Below are 23,310 nucleotides of genomic sequence, written 5' to 3' on the forward strand. Positions count from 1 at the left end.
CACATAGATGTGAGATTTATTTGCCTCAATTTTAAAGCTATATGTACCCTATTGTTCTTTAGAACATAAGTTTCCTCAAATGCACTTTAAAATAATGTTTATTTATTTGTGCTCTCAGAACTGTATGATAGCAGGAGAGTCTGTTGCCACTTTCGTCACTCTCAAATAGTTAAGCATCCAATGGATATTAATCATGAAGGGATGGGGCTGTTACTGCCAAAAGCCTCTGGGCGCTACCACAGTTCTAGCCTCTACTTTAGTCGTTGATTTAATGACAGCTTACTGGCTACAGCATAGCATTGTGCTAGATGCTAAGAAAAGACGTAAGAAAACCAAATATTCCATTATAAGATAGTAGCTTCTCCTACCTGGCTACAAGTGATATTTGGCAGAAAAGGGAAAACTGTGTTTTCTACATCCATCCAGTCTTCTGTGAAATGCTCTTTAACTACATTCCTAACCACCAAGCCTTTCCCTAAAAAGTATCTGTACCTTAAGATAAACAGACATATTTAACAAGTTATAATCCTACCTGCTGATGGTACTACACACACGGACAACAAACACATGCTTTAGAGGGCAGGGAGAAACAGAAGATGAAAGCCTATAGTGGGAGCAATGACACTAATAACAGGCAGCATCTTTTCATGCATTGGCCATTTGTCTATTCAAATACACCACCCAGTCTTAAACTGTATTACTTGTCTTTGATATTGTTGAATTTTAAGAGTACTCAATATATTATAGACACAAGTTGCTCATCAAATATATGATTTACAAATATTTCCTTCCATGGGTTGCTTTTTTCACCTTTTTCTTGGTAGCCTTTTGAAGCACACAAGTTTTTATTTTGATAAAATCTAATTTTTCTATTTTTATTTTTGCTGCTTGCACTTTAGGTGTCTTATCTAAATAACCACTGCCTAGCCCACGGTCACAAAGACTTATTCCTGTTTTCTACTAAGAGTTTAAAGTCTTGAATCTTATGTGTAGGTCTTTATACATTTTTAGTTTGTTTCTATATATAAGGTGAGGTGAGATAAAAGCCCAACTTCATACTAAAGTACGTAGATATTTAGTTGTCCCAGCATCATTTGTTGAAAGAGATTCTTTCCCCATTGAAAATGTCTTGGCATTCTTATTTAAAAAAAAAAAAAAAGCCAATCAGCAATCATTGCAAAGGCTTATTTCTGGACTCTCAGTTTTATTCGATTGATCTTTATGTGCATCCTTATGCTGCTACTAATATAGATTACTATTGATTTACACTCAATTTTTTAATACCTTTATTTTATTTATTTTTATGTGGTGCAGACGATTGAACCCAGGGTCTCACATGTGCTAGGTGAGCACTCTACCACTGAGCTACAACCCCAGCCTCTGATTTGCACTCAATTTTGAAATCAAGAAGTATGAGTTCTTCAATTTTGTTCTTCATTTGCAAGATCATTTTGGCTATTTGGGGTCCTCTGAATTTCTGTAGGATTTTTAAGATCAATTTGTCAATTGTTGCAGAACAGGAAGCTGGGATTTTTTTTTTTAATATTAAGACATTTATTTTGGTATCTTCATTCCTTACTATAATACATTTGAGTCTCCATTTAATATTTGAGTTCTGTAGATAAGACTCTTGGGCTGGGGATGTGGCTCAAGCGGTAGTGCGCTCGCCTGGCATGCGGGCGGCCCAGGTTCGATCCTCAGCACCACATACAAAACAAAGATGTTGTATCCACCGATAACTAAAAAATAAATATTAAAATTCTAAAAAAAAAAGACTCTTGAGTAACTGTAACAGATTTGTAAGCTTCAATGGAACCTTTAAAAACCCCTGAAATACATAAATTCTATCCCTAAATTGCAAGAACTTTAAGAGTTTGAAATGGAAGAGATGGTCACTTTATTTATACGAGATCAGTTCACATATATATTAATATTGTTCTAATAACTGATTTGTTTCCAATATGAAAACAAAATTTAAAATAACTTGATCACCTTCTTTCAAACACAGCTGCTGACAAATCATACTCTAGGCTCCATCCTTGTAAAAAGTAAATCCAACTTTACTGAATCAGATAAAAGCCACTTAACATTAATTCAAGGAGGTTGAGCCTTTCATAAGTAGCATGAAAATATGGGTTGATGAAAACTTTGCAGGATTCTATTATTAATGGAAGCTGGGATTTTAACAGCAATTACACTGCACCTATGTATCACTCAGGAAAAAAGTCACATCTTAACAATACTAAATGTTTTATAAAATGAAAACAGGATACCTTTCCATTTATTTAGCTATTTTCCCATTTCTTTCAATGATGCTTTGAGGTACTCTGCATGAAAGACTTAAGCTTCAGTTAAATTTACTTTTAAGTGTTTTATTATTCTCAATGCTATCATATATGTAATTACTTTCTAAGTTTCACTTTCAGATCATTCATTATTGTATAGAAATATGATTTTTATATTGACCTTATATCCTGAAATCTTGATGATCTTTTTTTTAAAAAAAAAAAATATTTATTTTTAGTTTTAGGTGGACACAATATCTTTATTTTTACATGGTACTGAGAATTGAACCCAGTGCCTCATGCATGTTAGGCAAGCGCGCTACCACTTGAGCCACATCCCCAGCCCAATCTTGATGACCCTTAAATACCTTTTTGTAAACTTGTTTTTTAAAAGCAATGCCTAAATAAGAAAATGATAGCTCATTAACTAACTCAAGTCTCCTTTTATGCTGAGGGTAGAATCCAAATTTAGCATAATAGAAAAAAATTGGTCAATATACCCCTGAAAAATTCTTAAACCAGCAATAAAGTAGAACACATGATGCTATGTCTGTAAGACCCTTTCAATCCCTTTCAGTCTTATGTATGTGAATGCAAAGGAGATGAGCACTCCACGACCTAAGCCCACATTCACTGGTCTTGTTTAAGTTGTGATTTCTTTTTTAAGTTGCTAAACATGTCCAGAAGAATTTGAAAGATCCTTTTTATATGATTCTACTATTTTCTACTGTAGAAAAAAATGATATATTTCTTCTATGTAAATTTGAGATTCCCCTAATATTGAACTAAAAATTGTACCCTTTTCTTTTATTGAACATTCAAACAAACATAACCAGCTTTTCCTTGACCCTCTGAATGGACAAAACAAAAGCCAACTTTTATATTCCACATCCATACTTCTCAGAGAATTAAAATTCTCATCAGAAATCAACACTTACCAAATCTCTCCTGTACCATAAGCGCCACCTGTTTTCCCACCTGAGTACTTCCAGTGAAGGACAGCAAGTTCACCCGCTCATCTTTGGCCATTGCTGTGCTGCAGGGAAACAGACACGGTTACCCAAGCAGAGAAACCCAGTGATGGCAGCACCTACCGATGCCACAAGAAAACACTGACATGGCAAGGCAGTCCATCAAGGCTACAAGGAAGGCCTTCAGGAAAATGAAATACATTTTTCACAAAAGAGGATAACCTGATCTGAGAGCTCTCTGTAAACAGAAATCGTCTACAGGAAGTTGTTAGTTAAACAAGAAAAACCTTCCTGTATCGAGTGGGTGACTGGACAATATCCTTCTAGTATTTCCTTCATGAGCATGCAAGTTGTTTTTCAAATTCACAATCTACTAAATAATTCCTTATTAAAAAAAAAAAAAAAAAAAAAACAGTGCCATACACAGTAGCACACACCTATAATCCCAGTTACTTGAAAAGCTGAGACAGGAGGATCACAAGTTCAAGGCCAGTCTCAACAACTTAGCAAGACCCTGTCTCAAATTTTAAAAAGGCCTGAGATGTTGCTCAATAGTAAAGTCCCTCTGGATTCAATCATCAGTATCAAAAAAAAAAAAAAAAGGATTAAAATCTCAGATGGCTATATGGAAGCATCCAACAGAATCCCTCAAAGAAGCTGATTTAGAAAGGTTGTGCTACAGGGCTGGGATGTGGCTCAAGCCATATCGCGCTCGCCTGGCGTGCGTGCGGCCCGGGTTCGATCCTCAGCACCACATACAAAGATGTTGTGTCCGCCGAAAACTAATAAATAAGTATTAAAAAATTAAAAAAAAAAAAAAGAAAGGCTGTGCTAGGATTTCCAGGTGCTTTTAAGTAATGGCGATCAGTACTATTGATTTGAATATCTGTTCATAGATCAGTGCTTCAAAGAGTTCAGTTGAGCTAAGCAGGGAAGTTAAGAGCATCAGTCTAGTGCAGGGCTAGACAGCTTGATTCATCTACTCAGAGAGGTTTCCTCAGGTTCAGCCCACAAATATGAGCACTGATACTCAAAGTGGTTCTAGTTAACATATTCCTATACACACTACTGACCCATTCCAAGGCCAACACGAAGAACTGGATACTCAGACTACAAAAACAAGAGTAAATCAAAGAATACAATACTCATGTTTTAAGTGAAATTTAGATAATATTTCATTATTTATTGTATATGTGGGAGCTGTTTTGCTAATACATTCTCAACTATTTGAACAAAGGACTAACTTATTGCTCCTTTTAAAAATTACCTAGTGGGCTGGGGATGTGGCTCAAGCGGTAGCGCGCTCGCCTGGCATGCGTGCGGCCTGGGTTCGACCCCCAGCACCACATACAAACAAAGATGTTGTGTCCGCCAATAACTAAAAAATAAATATTAAAAAAATAAAACCTCTCTTTAAAAAAAAAAAAAATTACCTAGTAAGTAGAAGTATAGTAAAAGTGTCAGAGAGAAATAACCCATACTGTTGGGGCTAAAAGGTTAATAAGACTTGATTCCTGGGGCTGGGGATGTGGCTCAAGCGGTAGGGCGCTCTCCTGGCATGCCTGTGGCCCGGGTTCAATCCTCAGCACCACATACAAACAATGTTGTGTCCGCCAAGAAGTAAAAAATAAATACTGAAATTCTCTCTCTTAAATAATTAATTAATTAATTAATTAATTAAAAAATTTTTAAAAAAAGACTTGATTCCCAAGAGACCTCACCTCATCAAAGTCTACGCTGAAATAACAACCTTTCATCATGGGTCAGAGTAATTATGGCCAATTCTAGCTTAAACAAGCTGTGATATTATACTATATAAATGAAGCCAGACACAAAATATATATGCCAGGCCATATATTATATGCTTCCATTTGTATGAAATATCCCAAACAGGCAAATCCAGAGATAGAAAGCCCAGTAGTGTTGTCAGGGGATGAGAAATGAGGGGATGATGGGTAGTGGGTTTAGAGTATGGAGTTTGAGTTTCTGGGCTGATCACTGTTTTGGAATAAGATAATGATGATGGTCCATAACACTGAATATTCTAAAATATTCACACACTTTATTCTGCTTAAGCGGATAACTAGTGAAGTCATCTTTCACATGTGAATGTCTTATCCACAAATTCCTGCATCGTAATTTTATAACTCAAAAAATGCCTAAATATTTTAAAACAAATTAACTGGTAATTTCTCCCTTACCCCAAGAAGAAACTAAAAATGGAACAGTTCTTGAAAGACTCAAAGTTTCTTTCAAAACATAAATATGTACGTTCCATTACTGTCTACAAAACAAAAACCATAACATAAATATGGAATAAATAAATGACAAGGGATAAATTTCAACTATTTTTTTAATGCTTCTGAAAGTTTCTTGGCCCATGGGTCACTAGGGTGTAATAATTCCCTATATTAGTGAGCTGGGTTTAATGTAGTGCAGCTTGATAATTGGGGTGGAGGGACTTGGTGAATGTTTATATTTCACCCCTACCCATTCTTCAGAAAAAAAAAAAAAGGTGAGATCAGCAAGGCTGGATGCTCTTGAGAGAGCTCTACTGTTTTCTATAGCTTCAAAAGCAATCTATTTACATGAATAAGTTCTTAACTAATGAAATTTCAATAGATTTATGTTTGCAAAGTTTTAAACATTTGGCACAGCAAAACTTGGAAAAAAATAGGGGAGAGGCGACATATGTTCAGTTTTTGTCCCCTTTTCTTCCACCTGCTGTTGGAGAGTGATGAGATGCTCATGGAAGAGAAAGGCCTGCCTTTGTACCAGGCTGGTGACAGGTGCCACTAGGAGTGGGTTGGGGAAGAGAATAACTCTCACTCCTTTGCCCCAGGAAATATCAACAATCTCCATATTACCTGGTCCATTTCCTGAGTAATTCCAAGTTTGGCTCTATAGAAGGACTCTTCCCCAACCCCAGTGCAGCACTGGATTTTGTTATTCTAGTAAAGACGATTTTCATTGATCAACCTGGGGTCCCTCAACAGAAGGATGGTCTCCGTCTAATTCACTCACCCGATGTCTGCTCCACCACAAGTCAAGGAACAAATTGCACCAGGCAGCTTGTTGTCCTCTAGAACCTTGGCTATTATCCTAGAAAGGAAGAGCCATTACTAAGACAGAAAATAATTTAGTTTAAGACATATTTTTAAAATTAGGGATGAATTCCAACCATTTCACTCTCCTTTTCCAAGTTTCTCTCCCACCCTTTTAACATTCAGACTAAATTTCTCTTCACATATTATAAATAAGGTTTCCAAATACTTATAGGCAGAACTCCTTCTTTCTTTATAAAATAATCTTAAGAAGGAAAAAAAAGAGCATTTTGAACATAAAGAGAAGACATAAAGCATTGCTCAGGCAGTTCAAATAATCATTAAGTATTTTCTGCCAAAGGGCACATGGCAGCCCTACATAGAAAAGCACCCAATCTATTCCAGATTGTAGATTTGTAATGCTGATTTTATGACCTCATCAAAGCTGACAAGCTCTCAAAAAGGAATAAAATGCTAATAATTTTTTAACCAAAACATGAGATTCCTTTTAAACAGTACTGGGTAAATCAGTGGATTAATACAATCAGTTCTTTTTGTTAGCAGTCTAATAAGCAAAAGAAATAAAAATATTATCTGACTAGAAATCTATACACAGAACTATTAATTTTGTTCAACAGTTATTAAATATAGCTCTGAAATTGCCAGGCTATTTCTTCTCCACTAAAGATGTTTTTATTTTTCTAGGTGATTAAAAAAAAAAAAATGTCTAGAAGAGTTCAACACTTAAGTCAATATCTGGCATGTTTCCAAAGAAATAAATGACATGATTCTGAATGAGCTGTGTCAACTGCAAAATGATACAAAAATGTTATTACAACCAAAGTTGAAAAAGGTTATCCAAATTCCATGCTTAAATAAATATGACATTTTCACATCATTTAAAAACTCAGGACCTTTCAATCACCCTTTCAAGATTATGCCATACCCAGGAAAAAGAAGGCCACACTCACTTACTTTGTGACAGCAACACTAACGAGGGAAGTTGTTGGAGCCCCTTTCCTAGACATAGTAAAAAAAAAAAAAAAAAAAAAAAAAAAGGAGAGAGAGAGAGAGAGAGAGAGGAAATTTGATTTTAGGGAAACCACAAATACCTTTTATTATCAAGCAGAAGCAAAAGTCTTTGATAAAGCTCTAATTCTACAAAAATAAATCTAGTAACTGAAATAGAAATCAATCCTTTAGGTGATGTCTCTGGGGTCTAAGGATCCACAAAACCTTCATGAACATAACAATGGCACCACTTGACTTTGAACCTATCTGCTTAATATCTATTGCACTAACCTCTGCCAATTATGGGAACCAAATGAAGCAGAAATCCATCACCTACACAACTAGCTATTTGGACTTCAAGTATGGGTTTCTTTGGCAACATGGTCCAAATCATTAATCCTTGAAACTATGCTTTGTTTTATAGATAGATCTGAGTATATTCAATTGAAGATAGCATTTGATATCACATCTGAAGCACTGGCAGTTTTGCTAAGGACTGAATCCTTAAGCCAGAGAGCCTAACACTAACTCTGGGTAGTTAGCATGAGAATTGAATTACAGTACATGCATTTGAGGTAGAAATGAAGGTGGAAGAGAAAGGGGGACAGCGCTGTACCAAAAAACTAAGTCACATAACCAGTGGCAAAATATGGAATAATTAAAAATCAGTGCTTCCTGACTAGCACATATGACAATGTTAACTGAAAGAGTAAGTATTGAAAACATTTCAATATATTTAAAATGTTTTAATAGTTCATGAAAATGACCCCTTTTATCACCTACTTACTGCTGGGCAGGGAAGTGAGCAGATCTTACCAAAGACAGACATTCCCAGTGATCATTGCAATGGCATTATTCCAGCCATACACTGCCACAGGAAAATTGAATGCAGTGATGATTCCAACCAGACCTACAGGATTCCACTGTTCAATGAGTGCATGGCCAGGTCCTGAGATGGGGGAAGATACAGAACATGCTCAAGCACATTGATTTAATGCATATGAATTAATAAGAATAATATCTGAAATCTTTCATTTTCAGAACAAAAGTACATATTCCAGACCAGGAGAAATTCCAGGTGCCTTGTAATGGATCATTTTACACAGCATTGGATATGAGTACTTTTTTTTTGGTACTGGGGACTGAATTCAGGGGCACGCAACCATTGAGTCACATCCCCAGCCCTATTTTGTATTTTATTTAGAGACAAGGTCTCACTGAGTTGCTTAGCACCTTGCTTTTACTGAGGCTGGCTTTGAACTCTCAATCCTCCTGCCTCAACCTCCAGAGTCACTGGGATTACAGGCTTATGCCACCGTGCCCAGCTACGAGTACATTCTTAATGTAAAACAGAAGTGTTTATCACTATAATATTCTTTATAAACCATAAGGCTACTCATTGTATCTCTGAAACTCACAGGAAGTACATACATCAGGGCAGTTATTGATCCTATCTGGAGACAAGGAAATTTCAGAGAGGTGTTAAGAGGTGCCCTAAGAGATGTGATCACAAAAGACAAAACATGACCAGAATACAGAATTTGTGCCTTTTAAGGCTTTTTAATGTTGCCAATTGAAGTGGGCTTCAATCCTTTTCACATTCGAGACAATGCGGATCATTTATAGGCTAATGTTGAATGAATATGTTACCAAAGACTTACATTCACTACAGGAAAATTAAAAATACAAATAGAAGTATTTATGTATTAAATACAATCTTTAGGCTGGGACACAGTGGTGCACACCTCTGATCCCAGCTACCCAGCCACCAGCAGTAGGATAAGAAATTTGAGGGCAGCCTAAGTAACTCAGCAAGACTCTGTCTCAAAATTTTAAAAGTGTGGATGGATAGATAGATCGGATTGAAAAAGATTATAATTGGTGAGTCAGACACCAAGAGCAGTCACAGATCAAAAAAGTTTCTTGCTTGCATGTGTATACTTCCCAAATTGACAGTGTACTAACTTTTTAAACTGGAGGAACCTCTTTTAAGTGTTCAATGACATAAAATTAATCTTGAATAGTAAGAATTGTTTTTATACATTTAATTAAGGTCATTAACAATTCACTTAATAAAAGGGCTTCTCTAGCCAGGCATTGTGGCACATACCTATAATCCTAGCAACCAAGGAGGCTCATAAGTACAAGGCGAGCCTCAGCAACTTAGCAAGACCCTACCTTAAGATAAAAAGTAAAATGGGCTAGGGATATAGCTCAGTGATGGGGTGCCCCTAGGTTCAATCCCAAGTACAAAAAAAAAAAAATTAAATTAAATTAAAAAGGCTTGAGGGCTGGGGATGTGGCTCAAGCGGTAGCGTGCTCGCCTGGCACGCGTGCGGCCTGGGTTCAATCCTCAGCACCACATACAAACAAAGATGTTGTGTCCACCGAAAACTAAAAAATAAATATTAAAATTCTCTCTCTCTCTCTCTGTTAAAAAATAAATACAAACTGTACTTTAAAAAAAATTAAAAAGGCTTGAACTCTCTACAAGCAAGGAATTTGTCCAACATTCCAAAAAAATTAAACTTTATTGTAAAAAAATTTTTCTTGATTATAAATGTAATAATACCTAGGAAAATTTTCTAAAATACAGAAAATAGTAACACCCCAATAATTCCACCACTTATAGAAATCACCACTAGTATACCCTTGAGCATATTTCAATCCCTTGTACTGTCAAAGCAGATGCACAGTTACCTGTTTTGGTCCATCAACACTGCAAACATTACCAATGTATAAGCTCTCATTCTCATCAGTAAAACATGATCAAAGTCCAAGGCTGGTCTTTGCCTCATAGTTTGTAATAGAAAAACTTAAATATACCCTAAATATCCACCATTTGAAATACAGCTAAATTATAATAACCTTAAAGCAAAATAGTGACCAAAAAATGAAGGAAGCTTCTTACCATATAAATGTGAAACAATTTCCAAGATGTATGAAGTAGGAAAAAAGTACAGAACAGAATGAATAATTTTCCATTTTCAAAAACAAGACCACCTATTTACCTGTATGTGAACTAAAGTTCTAAAAAGATACACAAGAAATCAAAAATGTTCACTTTTCCATGGGTTGTTATAGATAGTGAAACTTAGTGAAACTTTTCATCTTTTACCCTTTTCTGATTTTCTGCTATTCATATTATTTAAATGCAACTATCATTTTGACCCAGTTATCCCACTCCTTGGTTTATACCCAAAGGACTTAAAATCAGCACACTATAGTGATACCGCCACATCAATGTTTATAGCAGCTCAGTTCACAATAGCTAAGCCATGAAACCAGCCTAGGTGCCCTTCAATGGATGGACAAAGAAAGTGTGGTATATATACACAATGGTATACTCAGCCACAAAGAGAAATGAAATTATGGCATTTGCCAGTAAGTGGATGGAACTGGAGACTATCATGCTAAGTGAAATAAGAAATTCCCCAAAACTAAAGACCAAATATTTTCTCCCATACACAGATGCTAACACACAATAATGAAGGGGGAAGGAAAGACAGAAGTACTTTGGATTAGACAAAGGGGAATAAAGGGAAGGGAGGGAGATGGGAATAGGAAAGGCAGTAGAATGAATTGGACATAACTTTCCTATGTTCATATGTGAATATACAACCAGTGTAACTCCACATCATGTACAACCACAAGAATGGGAAGTTATACTCCATGTATATATAATATGTCAAAATATATTCTACTGTCATGTATAACTAAGAAGAACAAATTTTAAAAAAATGTAAAATGAATAAATAAAAATAAGTAAATGCAACCTTTCAATAAAAGTGTGGGGTGAGAAGACAATCTTCATTAATATCTTTAAGACATGCTAATATTCCACCAAAATTAATTTAATGTTTTCCTTAGAATTAGGCATTTAAGTCATTTTTAGTATATTCTATTGATATCTATAATGCACACTTTTTTTTTTTGGTACTGGGGATTGAACCTAGAGGCAATTTACCACTAACCTACATCCCCAGCTCTTTTTATTTATTATTTTTTGTACCATCATGATTACACAGTGAGTCACATCCCCAGCCCTTCTTATTTTTTATATTGAGACAGGATCTCACTAAGTTTCTTAGGGCCTTGCCAAGTTGTTGAGGCTGGCTTTGAACTTGCAATCCTCTTGCCTCAGCCTCCCGAGTCATCAGGATTACAAGCATGCATCACCACAACCAGCTAAACACCTTTATGCATAAATTTTTGTCTTAAAATTGACTTCAAATTTAAGACTCTGGGTGTATTTCCCAATTGATTTCTAGATGTGTTAAAAGTATACCACTCATGTACTCACCACACTGGGTTTTATCTTTGCAACAAAACAAAATGGAGTGGGGAATGCAGCTCAATGGTAGCACCTGCCTAGCACCCACCTTGTGTGAGGCCCAGGTTCCATTCCCAGCAGGCAGGTCAGGGTAGGGTGTTCTGGATCTCTTGTTTTTATTTGCCTTAATTTGCATTTCTTAGAAAGATTGAAGACCTACTCACATTATTTACATTCCACTTGCAATTCCTTTTTTGCAAATTATTCCCATCCAAAGCATTTCTAGAGCTCTCTCTATCAGAGTACATTCAGCTTAACTGACATATGGCTTACTTTCAGAAGGCAAGATGGGTCCCCCAATCATACGTGACAAGCCAACAGCATAATCACAAATATCCACGTACTCTTGAACTTCTCCCACACCTTCCACCAGGATTTTCCCCATCTCCAAAGACACCTAAAAATTAAAAAGCCAAGCAGGATTTTTCCAACAGAATTAACACTTTAAACATTAAACTGAGGTGGGCAAAAGTAAAACATTATTTCGTGTCTATTTTGTGACAGAAACAAACTGAAGAAAATCTGTTCCTTTTTTCTGTAGAATTTTAAAACTGAAGAATTTTCTTTAATTTTTACTGTCCACCTCATTAATCTTTCCTCTAAAGAAAATATTTTGAAACGTATAAACTCAAAAATCACAATCTTATATCAAATATGCATGACAGCTTTATTCTCTACTCCAAGGATTGTATATATACTGCAAAACATTACCAGGTTCCCCAGTACTTGGATCTTCTCCCTCAAGGCATCGCCAATCTGCCTTACTATTTCTCCTCTCTTTGGAGCAGGGATCTAAGAAAACAATAGAATTTTAGTGTTCTGACCCAAAGGGTAAATTCATGTCTATAACAGTGCTACTTGTACACTGTAGAACAAAGTACAATCACACCAAAGAAGACTTTTTTTTTTTTAAATAAGATGGGGATTCTTCTTTTTCAATATTTTTTTTTTTTGAGAGAGAGAGAGAGAGAATTCTTTTTAATATTTATTTTTTAGTTTTCGGCGGACACAAAATCTTTGTTTGTATGTGGTGCTGAGGATCGAACCCGGGCTGCACGCATGCCAGGCGAGAGCGCTACCGCTTGAGCCACATCCCCAGCCCAAAGAAGACTTTTTGATTACATCAAGACTGTGCTATGGCTAAACACAGCAGCTAAAATAAATGCAAGGCACTCATAGGGCTCATATCTACTGGAAGTTGCAGGGGTGAAAAGACAACAAAATATTACAAATTGTTGCAGGGCATGGTGGCACATGCCTGTAATCCCAGCAGCTAAGGAGGCTGAGGCAGGAGAATAGTGAGTTCAAAGCCAGCCTTAGCAACTTAATGAGGCCCTAAGCAGCTTAATGAGACCCTGTCTCAAAATGAAAAATAAAAAAGGGCCAGGGATTAGATTAATTCTAGATAGGGAAAAGGGGTGGGAGGGAAAGGGAAGGGGATTAGCAAGGATGGTGGAATGTGATGGACATCATTATACAAAGTACATGTATGAAGACTTGAATTGGGTGTCAACATACCTTATATACAAACAGAGATATGAAAAATTGTGGTACATATGTGTATTAAGAATTGTAATGTTAGGGGGCTGGGGTTGTGGCTCAGCGATAGAGAGCTCGCCTAGCACATGTGAGGCCCTGGGTTCGATCCTCAGCACCACATAAAAATAAATTAAAAAAGATATTGTGTCCAACTAAAAAAATAAATATTAAAAAAAAAAAAAAAGAATTTTAATGTTGGGCTGGGGCTGGGGCTCAGCAGTAGTGCACTTGCCTGGCATGTGTGAGGCACTGGGTTTGATTCTCAGCACCAAATATAAATAAATAAATAAAGGTCTGTCAAAATCTTAAAAAATATATAAAAAAAAATTGTAATGCAAAAAAAAAAGTAATGCATAATGACATAAATTAATGTGAACATACTTTATATACAGAGATACAAAAAATTGTGCTCTATATGTGTAAAAAGGATTGTAATGCATTCCACTGTTGTCATATATTTAAAAAATAATAATAATAAACAAAAGGGCCAGGGATGTGGCTCAGTGGTTAAGTGCCCCTGGATTCATCCCTAGTACGAGGGTGAGAGAGAGAGAGAGAGAGAGATTACAAATTGTCATCAGGGCTATAAAGATAAAGGGGGGAAAAAGATAGTGAAACACAGAAGACACTCATGTACTCCACTCATGTACTCACCACACTGAGTAAATGGACAAGATGCTTTACCTAAAAAGTTCACAGGGAAAATATCTAAGGAGGTAAAACTTAAGCTGAAACCAGAAGAATGGGAGACATTTAGCCACAGGAAGATTCTTCCAGAGAAAGGAAAAAATGTGTAAGAGGGATCATGGAAAACAAAAAGGGCTGGCTGGAAAGCCAGTATATCTAAAACTCTCAGAGGCTTTTAAGGAGTTGGAATCTTACTCCTGGTACAATGCAAAAATTTTTAATTTTTTTAAAGTACAGAATAAGATGATTTCCTTTATCTTTCAATATCACTATCTGACAAATAGAAAATAAATTGAAGGGGAAAGAACAGAAGCAGGGATATACCAGTTAAGAACATATTATAGCTGGGAACAGGGTTTCACACCTGTAATCACAGCTACTCAGGAAACTGAAGCAGGAAGATCATAAGTTGGAGGTCAGCCTGGGCAGTTTAGCAACACCCTGTGTCAAATTTTTAAGAAGTCCTGGGCACATAGTTCAAGGGTAGAGCACCTGCCTAGCATGAAGACCTGGGTTCCACCCTCAGTAACACACACACACACACACACACACACACTACAGTAGCCAGGGCAAAAGATCAAAGTGACTTGGTCTTAACACTACAGTGATACCAAGGGAGACAAAGTGAACTCCAGATCTAATTTTGGAAGTAGAACTAACAGGACACACTAATGGAACAGATCTAAGACAAGTCCAAGAAATAGGGAAAATAGAAGAACTAAGGATGACTCTCAGGTCTCTGACTTGAAAATCCAGATAGATGCAAGTGCAACTATTGGACAAGGATGATTTAAGGGGAGGAGCCAGTGTTTTGCGGGTCACCCTACTAAAATAAAAGTTTGTCATTTTTATAATATATAATATATAATTTTATAATATATAATTTATAATATATAATATATAATTTATAATATATAATACACTCTTTTATAAACAGGAAACAAGAACTTGTAATGTTAAATAAATTAGCACAGCTCCTATATATTTCCTAGCAAAGGCTTGCATTTAATAATGTTTCAACTAGTCAGATATGCTGGCTTACGACTCCCAAGTAATCCCAGCTATTATAGAGGCTAAGGCAGATGGATGACAAGTTCAAAGCCAGTCAGATCAACTTAGCAAGACTCCCAGATAGGCACCAACTGTCCTCATCCCTGCACTAATGAAGTCACATGTAGAATGAACATCAAATATAGTCATATGTGGGGAACTGAAAGCATTGAGGAAAAGATTAGGTAAGAATTTGAGAAGCCATGAGTGGTGGTGCATACCTATAATCCCAGCACTCAGGAGGCTGAGGTGAGAAAGTCACTTGAGCCCACAGTTTGAGAGCAGCCTATGACATGGCGAGAACTCGTTTCAAAAAAAAAAAAAAAAAAAAAAAGACCCATAATCCCAGCAGCTCAAGAGGTGGAGGCAGGAGAATTGCAAGTTCAAAACCAGCCTCAGCAACTTAGCAAGGAACTAAACAACTCAGTGAGATACTGTCTCTAAATAAAATACAAAAATGGACTGGGGAGCTGGGCACAGTGGCACATGCCTGTAATCCCAGCATCTCAGGAGGCTGAGGCAGGAGAATCAGGATTTCAAAGCCAGCCTCAGCAAAAGCTAAAAAATTCAGTGGGACCCTATCTCTAAAGAAAATACAAAACAGGACTGGGGATGTGACTTAGTGATTGAGTGCCCCCGAGTTCAATCCCCAGTTCTTCCCCCAAAAACAGAAAAAATGACTTTGGGGAAAATAAAAACAGATACCCATGTTAAAAAGCTACCAGTTATCTGGTATTTCTACATTTAGGAGAAAATGGTTCATTAACAGTTCCTGTCCTCAAGGGATGGGAGAGATTCCAACTCTCACCAAAATGAAAGAAAACTAAGGACACACCAGGGATGAAGAGGAGCAAAAACTGAGCCAAAACTGACTCATGAAGCAAAGCAGCAAGTCTCAGTATTCCTGACCACGTTCTCTGTGGTTGGTTTTAGGTAAGAGGAAATCGGTTTTATAAACTGCCTTACCATATATTCATATTTTGATTTCATTTCCCTTTAAGAAGAATATTCCCTCTGAAAAAATCCCAGGCTTAACTCAAGTAAAGTAAATGAGCCAGGCACAATGGTGCATGCCTGTAATCCCAGTAGCTCAGAAGGCTGAGGCAAGAGAATCACAAGTTTCAAGCCAGCCTCAGAAATTTAGCAAGGCCCTAAGCAATTTAATGAGACCCTGTATCTACATAAAATATTAAAAAGGAGGCTGGGGACAGAGCTCAGTTGGTAGAGTGCTTGTCTCACATGTACAAGGCCCTGGGTTTCATCCCCAGCACCACCACCAAAAAAAAAAAAAAAAAGATTATATATATGGTTGAGGTTGTGGCTAAGCAACCCTGGTACCTAAGGCTAAGCAATCTCTGGTACCAAAAAAAAAAAAAAAAACTAAATGAAACAGTGGTTTGTCCTAACACATGCAAGGCCAGCAGAAAGGAGGCAGCCCCAGGAGGGAGGATCCAAGAGGGAAGCTTGAAGACAGAAGGGCAGCAAATTCTGGTCTATTCTTGTTTGAGGCATCCATTACCTCTCTAAGTCACTGCCCTACCAGCAAGAGCCCCAGAGGCAGTCTGGAAAAGCTCAGATTCTACCCTAAACTTTGAACTCAGTTGCTTAACTCAAACTCTAACTAGCAGGACCGCCAACTGGCTCTCTTACTGTCACCTAGGAAAGTGACCTATTGTCACTTAGCAACCCCACTCTATTAGGAGATCTAAAAAGCATCAGCAGCATGAGAAGGCACATTAGACACAGAGTAGACTACTAATGAGGTCCAATCCAAAAAAGTACAGCACAATATGCAAGAAAGATCTCCAATATGTCAGATACCAACCACCCCCACAAAGAGCAGAGCCTTAAAAGCCAGTTCAGAAAAAGATTACACAAACTTCCTGTCCCCCCACCCCAAACTGCTTGTATTTATCCTGGGTAATACACTAGATGCTTCTAGTCAGAAGACAAGTAAAGTTATACCTACATCTACCCAGCTACTCAGGAAGCTGAGGCAAAAAGATCCCAGATTTGAGGCAAGCCTGAGCAACTTAGTAAAACCACCACCACAAAAAAAAAAAAAAAAAAAGTGACATTGCAGTAGCATCCAAAACAATGTATATATAATGAACCCTAAATTATATACTTTAATTAATAATAATGTAGAAATATTGGCTCATCAATAATGCAAGATATTAATATTGCAAAAAACCTGGGAAGAGGAATAAACATGAAATATACACTTTCTGTTCATATTTCTGTAAACCTAAAACCAATCTAAAAATGAAGTATTAATTTTTTTAAAGTATATGTATTAACTTAAAAATTGTACAGTACTTTAGACTGGTATGCAATGATAACACAGGTCACAAAATTTTCCACCCGCCATATATATATATATATATATGTATAATAATCACAACTATGGAGTAAATATACAAGCCTGGAAGAAAATGCACCAAAAAACACAATTCAAATGGCCTCTCTGTATTGAGGAGGTTGGGATTCAGGGGTTGGGGGAAGTACCAGGGACTGAACTCAGGGGCGCTTGACCATTGAGCCACATCCCCAGCCCTATTTTGTATTTTTATTTAGTGACAGGGTCTCACCGAGTTACTTAGTGTCTCACTTTTGCTGATGCTGGTTTTGAACTGCTGATCCTCCTGCCTCAGCCTCCCGAGCAACAGGGAATATGCCACCATGCCTGGCTAATATGATTATTTTACTACACTTTGGATCTGAAATGTCCTCCAAAGGCTTACATGTTGAAGGCTTGATTCTCAGTTAGTGATGCTATTGGGAGGTGGGAGAAATTTTAGGACTAGAGCCTAGTTAGACGTAGATCACTGGAGTCATGCCCTTGAAAGAGAAACCTGGGCCCTGCCTCTTTCTCTAATTCTTGACTGCAAGGTGAATAGCTTTGCTCCATCATGTGTTCCCCACCACGATGCTCTGACTTACATAAAAAAATGGTGCCAGCAGGCCATGGAATGAAACCATAAGCCAAAACAAATTTTTCTTCTTTTTTTTTTTAATATATTTATTGTACTTGTTTTACTTATGGTTGGACACAATACCTTTATTTCACTTATTTATTTTTATGTGGTGCTGAGGATCGAACCCAGGGTCTTACACATGTGAGGCAAGCACTCTACCACTGAGCCACAACCCCAGCCCCAAATTTTTCTTCTTTTAAGTTGATTTTCTCTAGTATTTTGTCACAGCAAAAGAATACTAACAACAAGCTTTTTTTTTTGGTGGGGGGTGGCATGCCAGGGATTAAACCCAAAGACTCTTGCATGATAAGCAAGTGCTCTGCTGCTAAACTATAACCTCAGCCCTTTTTTAAATTTTAAGATAGGGTCCTGCTAAATTGCCCATGCTGGCCTCAAACTTGAAATCTTTCTCCCTCACCTCCCTATTTGAAGCTGGAATTATAGGTGTGTACCACCATGTGGAGATCTTTTTTTTTTTTTTAATAAGATGTATTATTTCTACAATTAGAAAATGTAATCTTAAATGATACTGTTTGGGACATCACTCAGATATGTGAACTTTACTTAGGAAACTGTTAACTTGTATAAGTGGTATTTTTCTGCTTATTTTTTATTGCATAAAGTGGAACCCTCAGCCTACTTACATCCAGAATAAAAGTAGAGGAAAGATGTTTTCCATGTTTTGCAGAAAGATGATCTTAGCTGAGGACAACTGTGTATACAACCCAGGAGTCTGCCCCCTCCTACCTGCCACAGCCCCAACTCCCTTTGCAATTACTAACTCAGAGAAAACACTGAGGCTCAGCAGTCTCAATGTCAGCAGCATATGGTTTTATAACACACTGGAACTTGCTATATATCAGACTCTCCTATAAGCACTTTAAGTAATAAACTCAACTCTCAGGACAACCTCAGAAGATGGCATTTATAGCCTCCCCTTTATATGACAAAGTACTCTGAAGATGGAGGGCAAAGGGAAATGGAGAAATCCAAGCTATCCCTGTTCTCCTTTACTTTCCCCTCCTCAGGAGCCAGCCCCCACTGGGTCAGTGTGGCCTCGCCCAGACCAGACACAGTTCTCATGTTTGCTAATTTGACCCCTGATAGAGATTTAGACCGGGAAGGTAGACTCTGCCTACAATCCCTTGCCCTGAGAAAGAGATGTTGTGGTTGCTCTTGAGGCCAGGCATACTGACCTACTGCATCCTTCCCAGGTCAATCTGGCAGGAGGGACAAAGAGAAACAAATAAATATTTTTTTAAAAAGATCTTCCATTCTTTTTCTACTTGCTTACTTATAACTTCAGAGGATAATATTTGTAGCTCAAGTCCATACTGCATAAGTACAAAATTTTAATCCATTTAAAATAACTCATTCAGGGGCTGGGGTTGTAGCTCAGTGGTAGAGCATTTTTCCAGCACATGTGAGGCACTGGGTTCGATTCTCAGCTCCACATTAAAAAAATAAGTAAATAATATATTATAATGTAAATGAATAAAATAATGTAAATGTAAATTAAATAATGTAATGTAATATAAATAAAATAAAGGTATTGTGTCCATCTACAACTAAAAATATTTTTTAAATAAAAAGCTTTTTTTTATTTTTCAAATAAAATTATGCATTCAATGAATGCCAAACACAGAAAATTCCCAGAAATTGAGTGGAGACAAATTGCTGCCCCAATTTCAGCATCACAACCTCAAGGAGCCCATGTTTCAGTGAGAGGCAGTGACTTGCTGATCAGATGTTTGTTTATCTCATCACAATTAAGAAAGGACCTCTTCTGTGCTTTAGATCACAAATAACATACTTACATCTGCCCAGACTTTCCAAGCTTCTCTTGCTTTCTTTATAGTTTCTTCATAGTCTGCCACACTGGCCTACATTAAGAATTAGGAGGGGGAAAAAAAAGAATTAGGAGGAGAGAAAAAGGAAACAGTAAAGGAAGGTGATGACCTTCTTCAAGAACACAGAGACATTTTTGGATACAAACTGGAAAGTCTCCGGATATCCCTGAGATATATGATTGAGGATGATTTTTACAGTCCGAGCTTTCAAAATCTGGCCAGAACCCAGGAAGATAGGATGGACTCCAGCTCTGCTTTAAAACCTTGATTTTCAAAGCAAGGTCCACTGGTCTTATCTGAGCACATCACCTGACCTGTGTTAGAAGCGAAGACCTCGGGCTCCAACCCAGACTTAAGGAATCAGAAACTATATTCTAACAAAAACCCTCAGGAGATTGAGGTGTTAAATGAAACTCCTTAGTCCTCTCTAGGGTTCACCTTCTCTAGGACATGCCATACCCACCCTAAAAGTAGACAGTCTCTCCCAGACATTCTTTAATGTCAAATGAAACAGAAACACCTTATTTTTTGCATTTGTATATTTGTATTGCTCTTGACCTGCCTAATAGGATTCTATCTCTAAAGAAAGTTTGCAAAAACTCCCTGTGAACAGTTTGAATTTTAAAAGCTTACCTGCCGGACTCTTGCTATTGGTTCATTGTTAGCAGGACAATAGGTTGTAATAACCTAAAAACAAAACCCCAAAAAAAATGACCATTATTTACAGAAATCACAATTCCTTCCAAATTGAGGGAACAGACTGAAGAAGCAACATGGGGAGAGGGAGCAGATACAATGTCCAAGATAGAATACTTTACATTGTTACAATTAAAATGAGTCCGATTCAGTATAAAGAGAGAAATTAAGTCTTAAAAGAAAACCATAAGCTACTGAGATGCAGAAAGCACAGCTGTAAATTTTAACCAACAGGCCTTTGGCTCGTGCCCTTGTAAATGAGGGAACTATGCAAGTACAAGGAAAAATGGCACAAAATTATGCAGCTCCACCCTGGCTCCACCTCCAGTCCAGCCACTGATACAGCCCTTCTATAAATATTGGACCCCCAGTCCAAGGCCGGGCTTCTCACTCTCAAGATAGCCTGCATTGTCCCTTGAATGTGTATCCACTTTCTAAATAAACCTCTGTCTATGCCTTTGTCTAGCTCATGCCAAAAGTCTTTACTGCCACATATGCCAAGAACCCTGCTGGTTCGGAGTTAAATTTCCCTTCCTAACACCCCTATCCAGAGACATGTTGCCCTGTGACAAAACCACTCTACAGCATGGTGGCACACACCTGTAATCCCCGGTACTAATCACAAGTTAGAAGTCAGCCTGGGTAACTGAACAAGATCACAAGATCCTCTCTCAACAATTTAAAGGGCTGAGGATGTAGTTCAGTGGCAGAGCAATTGCTTCATGTATGTGAGACCCTGGACTTGTCCCAGTACAAAGGTGGGGGGGGGGGACGACACAGACTCTACAGAGATAGGCCTTTCATTAGGAACCACTTTTCCCTAAAACCCACCCTTGCCATCTAAATATTAGGTATACAAACAAAGGCCTTAATGTGACAAGTTATTTCAATTTTTTTCAATTATCAGACCAAACTAACAAAGTTTTACTCATTCCTTCTCTCCCTTATTCTGCCCACCCTCTGGTCTGAAGATGAAATAGTAAACTCTAGATGACTATGGCAAAAGCCTATGTCCACACAAACTGGAGAGGTTTCGATTAGGGAAAAAAAAAAAACCAACGTACAATTAAAAGGCCATCAGGAGAGAGTATTTAATGGAAGAGCTTAATGATTAGGAAAAAAAAAAAAAAACGAAACTACCATTGAATGAAATCTGGAGAACAATTAAAATCACCTGCATCTCCTACTGCCACAGATAAATGAAAAATATATTTCGTCTATCAAAGCAGTTTATTTATTAAATAGTCACCTGAACTGAAGGTTACATAACATTTTCCTATAAAAGCTTCCTTTTGTAGGCCACATTTTTTCCCAGAAGGGGGGGGAGGGGGAAGCAGCATAATAACCTTACCTTTTCATTGCATTCTATAAAACATTTTTGAAGACTAAGGGTGCCAGGCACGGTGTCAAACTCTGCGTAATAGAGAAATGCTGGAAATCCCATTTTTAAAGAAGTTCACACGATTTTAGCAAGTAAAACCTTGTCCACCGGAGTTCAGAAAGAGGACATAAACCTGGCGCGGTAGTGTACGCCTGTAATTCCAGTCACTTGGGAGGCTGAGGCAGGAGGACCCCAAATTCCATGTCAGCCTCAGCAACTTAGTGAGACCATGTCCCAAAAATAAAAAGGAACTGGAGACATAGTTCATGGGGGACGTACCCCGGGTTCAATTCCAGTACCAAAAAGAAAAGACCAATAAAAAGGACAACATAAAACTACACCGTTACTTTTTAAGAGCTACAGTCATGCTCATAATTAAGATCAACTGCTCAGCAAAGTGTGTGGCGTCTCACTATAAATCCCAAGCAAGACGCTGCCATAAGGTTTTAAGTATTAGTGGATCTAGCCCCCTACCAGCTCCAAAATGGCTTCGAATCTTCATGGTACACAAAGACCTAAAAATCTAAGGATTGTTCTATTTTTGGTTTTGGTTTTACTTGTAAAGGCACTCTGTGTAGCTTCCAAACGTCCCATCCAGTACAACCGCCGCCAGGGCCAGCGGGAGTCGGGTAAGGCAGAGCCTGCCCAGCCTCCCCAGCAAACCCCAGCGGCAGAGATTTCTCCAGAGGCCGCATACCTCTCCCTGGCCGCCCCAGCTTCCATTATACACGCCCTCGTTTTCCTCGCGGAGCCCCAGCTCCTTCAGCCAAGTATACTGGGGCTGATTGATCAGCAGAGTGGACATGAAGGCAGCAGGCCTGTTCCAAAGTCCTAGAAGCTTGCTGTTCTTTGCAGCGTTCACACAAGGCGCGCGAGCAAAATACCACATCCTGAGTCCCGGACGCGTGACGCGCCTGCAGTCTGGAAGGCGGCTGAAATAAGAGTCCCGCCCAGCCTCCGCGAGAGTCCATTGGGCAGGCCTGGGCCCTGCCTCCCAGCACGGCCCCCACAACGGCCTGCAAGCTCAGGACCTTATTCCCGCGGAGCTCGGAGTTTAACCCCAGCTTGGAACAACACTAGGCAGCTGAGGGAAGGGCGGGGAGATTGGCGGGTTGCCACCCGGTGAAAGACTTCAGGGACCAGGACACGTGCTAGGAATTCTGTTCAGCAAAATGCCGCCTCTGGAGTATACTAGGTTAGAGCAGAGCTTTGACAACTGCAATATGCGTTTAGTCACTCTGACCATGGTGTTCAGTACCCATTCTGAATCTAGATCTGGGCTGGGGTCTGAAGATTGGCATTTCTAACCACTTCTCAAGTCATGGTGATGTCCCTGGTCCCTGAAGTAGCCTGGGAAGTTTTCTGGTGGGGGGAGGGTAAATTACAAATTAAGTGTCATAATAAATGAAAAATACCAGATTATTGCATTTCCTTCTAAATAAATATCCTGCCTCAGTATACTCTTACCTTTGAAAAACACAGATG

The 23,310-nt window shown here is 38.1% G+C and overlaps 1 protein-coding gene across 1 annotated transcript in view; it reads right to left on the bottom strand.

Annotated features, from left to right (window-relative positions):
- Aldh7a1 (aldehyde dehydrogenase 7 family member A1) overlaps positions 1-22,753 on the bottom strand; it is a 36,777-nt gene extending 14,024 nt beyond the window's left edge. Inside the window, exons 1-9 of the mRNA XM_027949297.2 lie at positions 22,523-22,753; positions 20,382-20,435; positions 19,716-19,781; positions 12,356-12,436; positions 11,918-12,041; positions 8,128-8,260; positions 7,276-7,320; positions 6,281-6,358; positions 3,224-3,321 (exon numbers count right to left, since the gene is read on the bottom strand). Coding sequence (XP_027805098.1) covers positions 3,224-3,321; positions 6,281-6,358; positions 7,276-7,320; positions 8,128-8,260; positions 11,918-12,041; positions 12,356-12,436; positions 19,716-19,781; positions 20,382-20,435; positions 22,523-22,714 — 871 coding nt within the window. The 5' untranslated portion in view covers positions 22,715-22,753. The remainder of the gene's footprint in view (positions 1-3,223; positions 3,322-6,280; positions 6,359-7,275; positions 7,321-8,127; positions 8,261-11,917; positions 12,042-12,355; positions 12,437-19,715; positions 19,782-20,381; positions 20,436-22,522) is intronic.
- Positions 22,754-23,310: the final 557 nt, after the last annotated feature.

The sequence above is a fragment of the Marmota flaviventris genome, chromosome 5 (genome assembly GCF_047511675.1).
Source record: "Marmota flaviventris isolate mMarFla1 chromosome 5, mMarFla1.hap1, whole genome shotgun sequence".
NCBI classification, from domain to species: domain Eukaryota; kingdom Metazoa; phylum Chordata; class Mammalia; order Rodentia; family Sciuridae; genus Marmota; species Marmota flaviventris.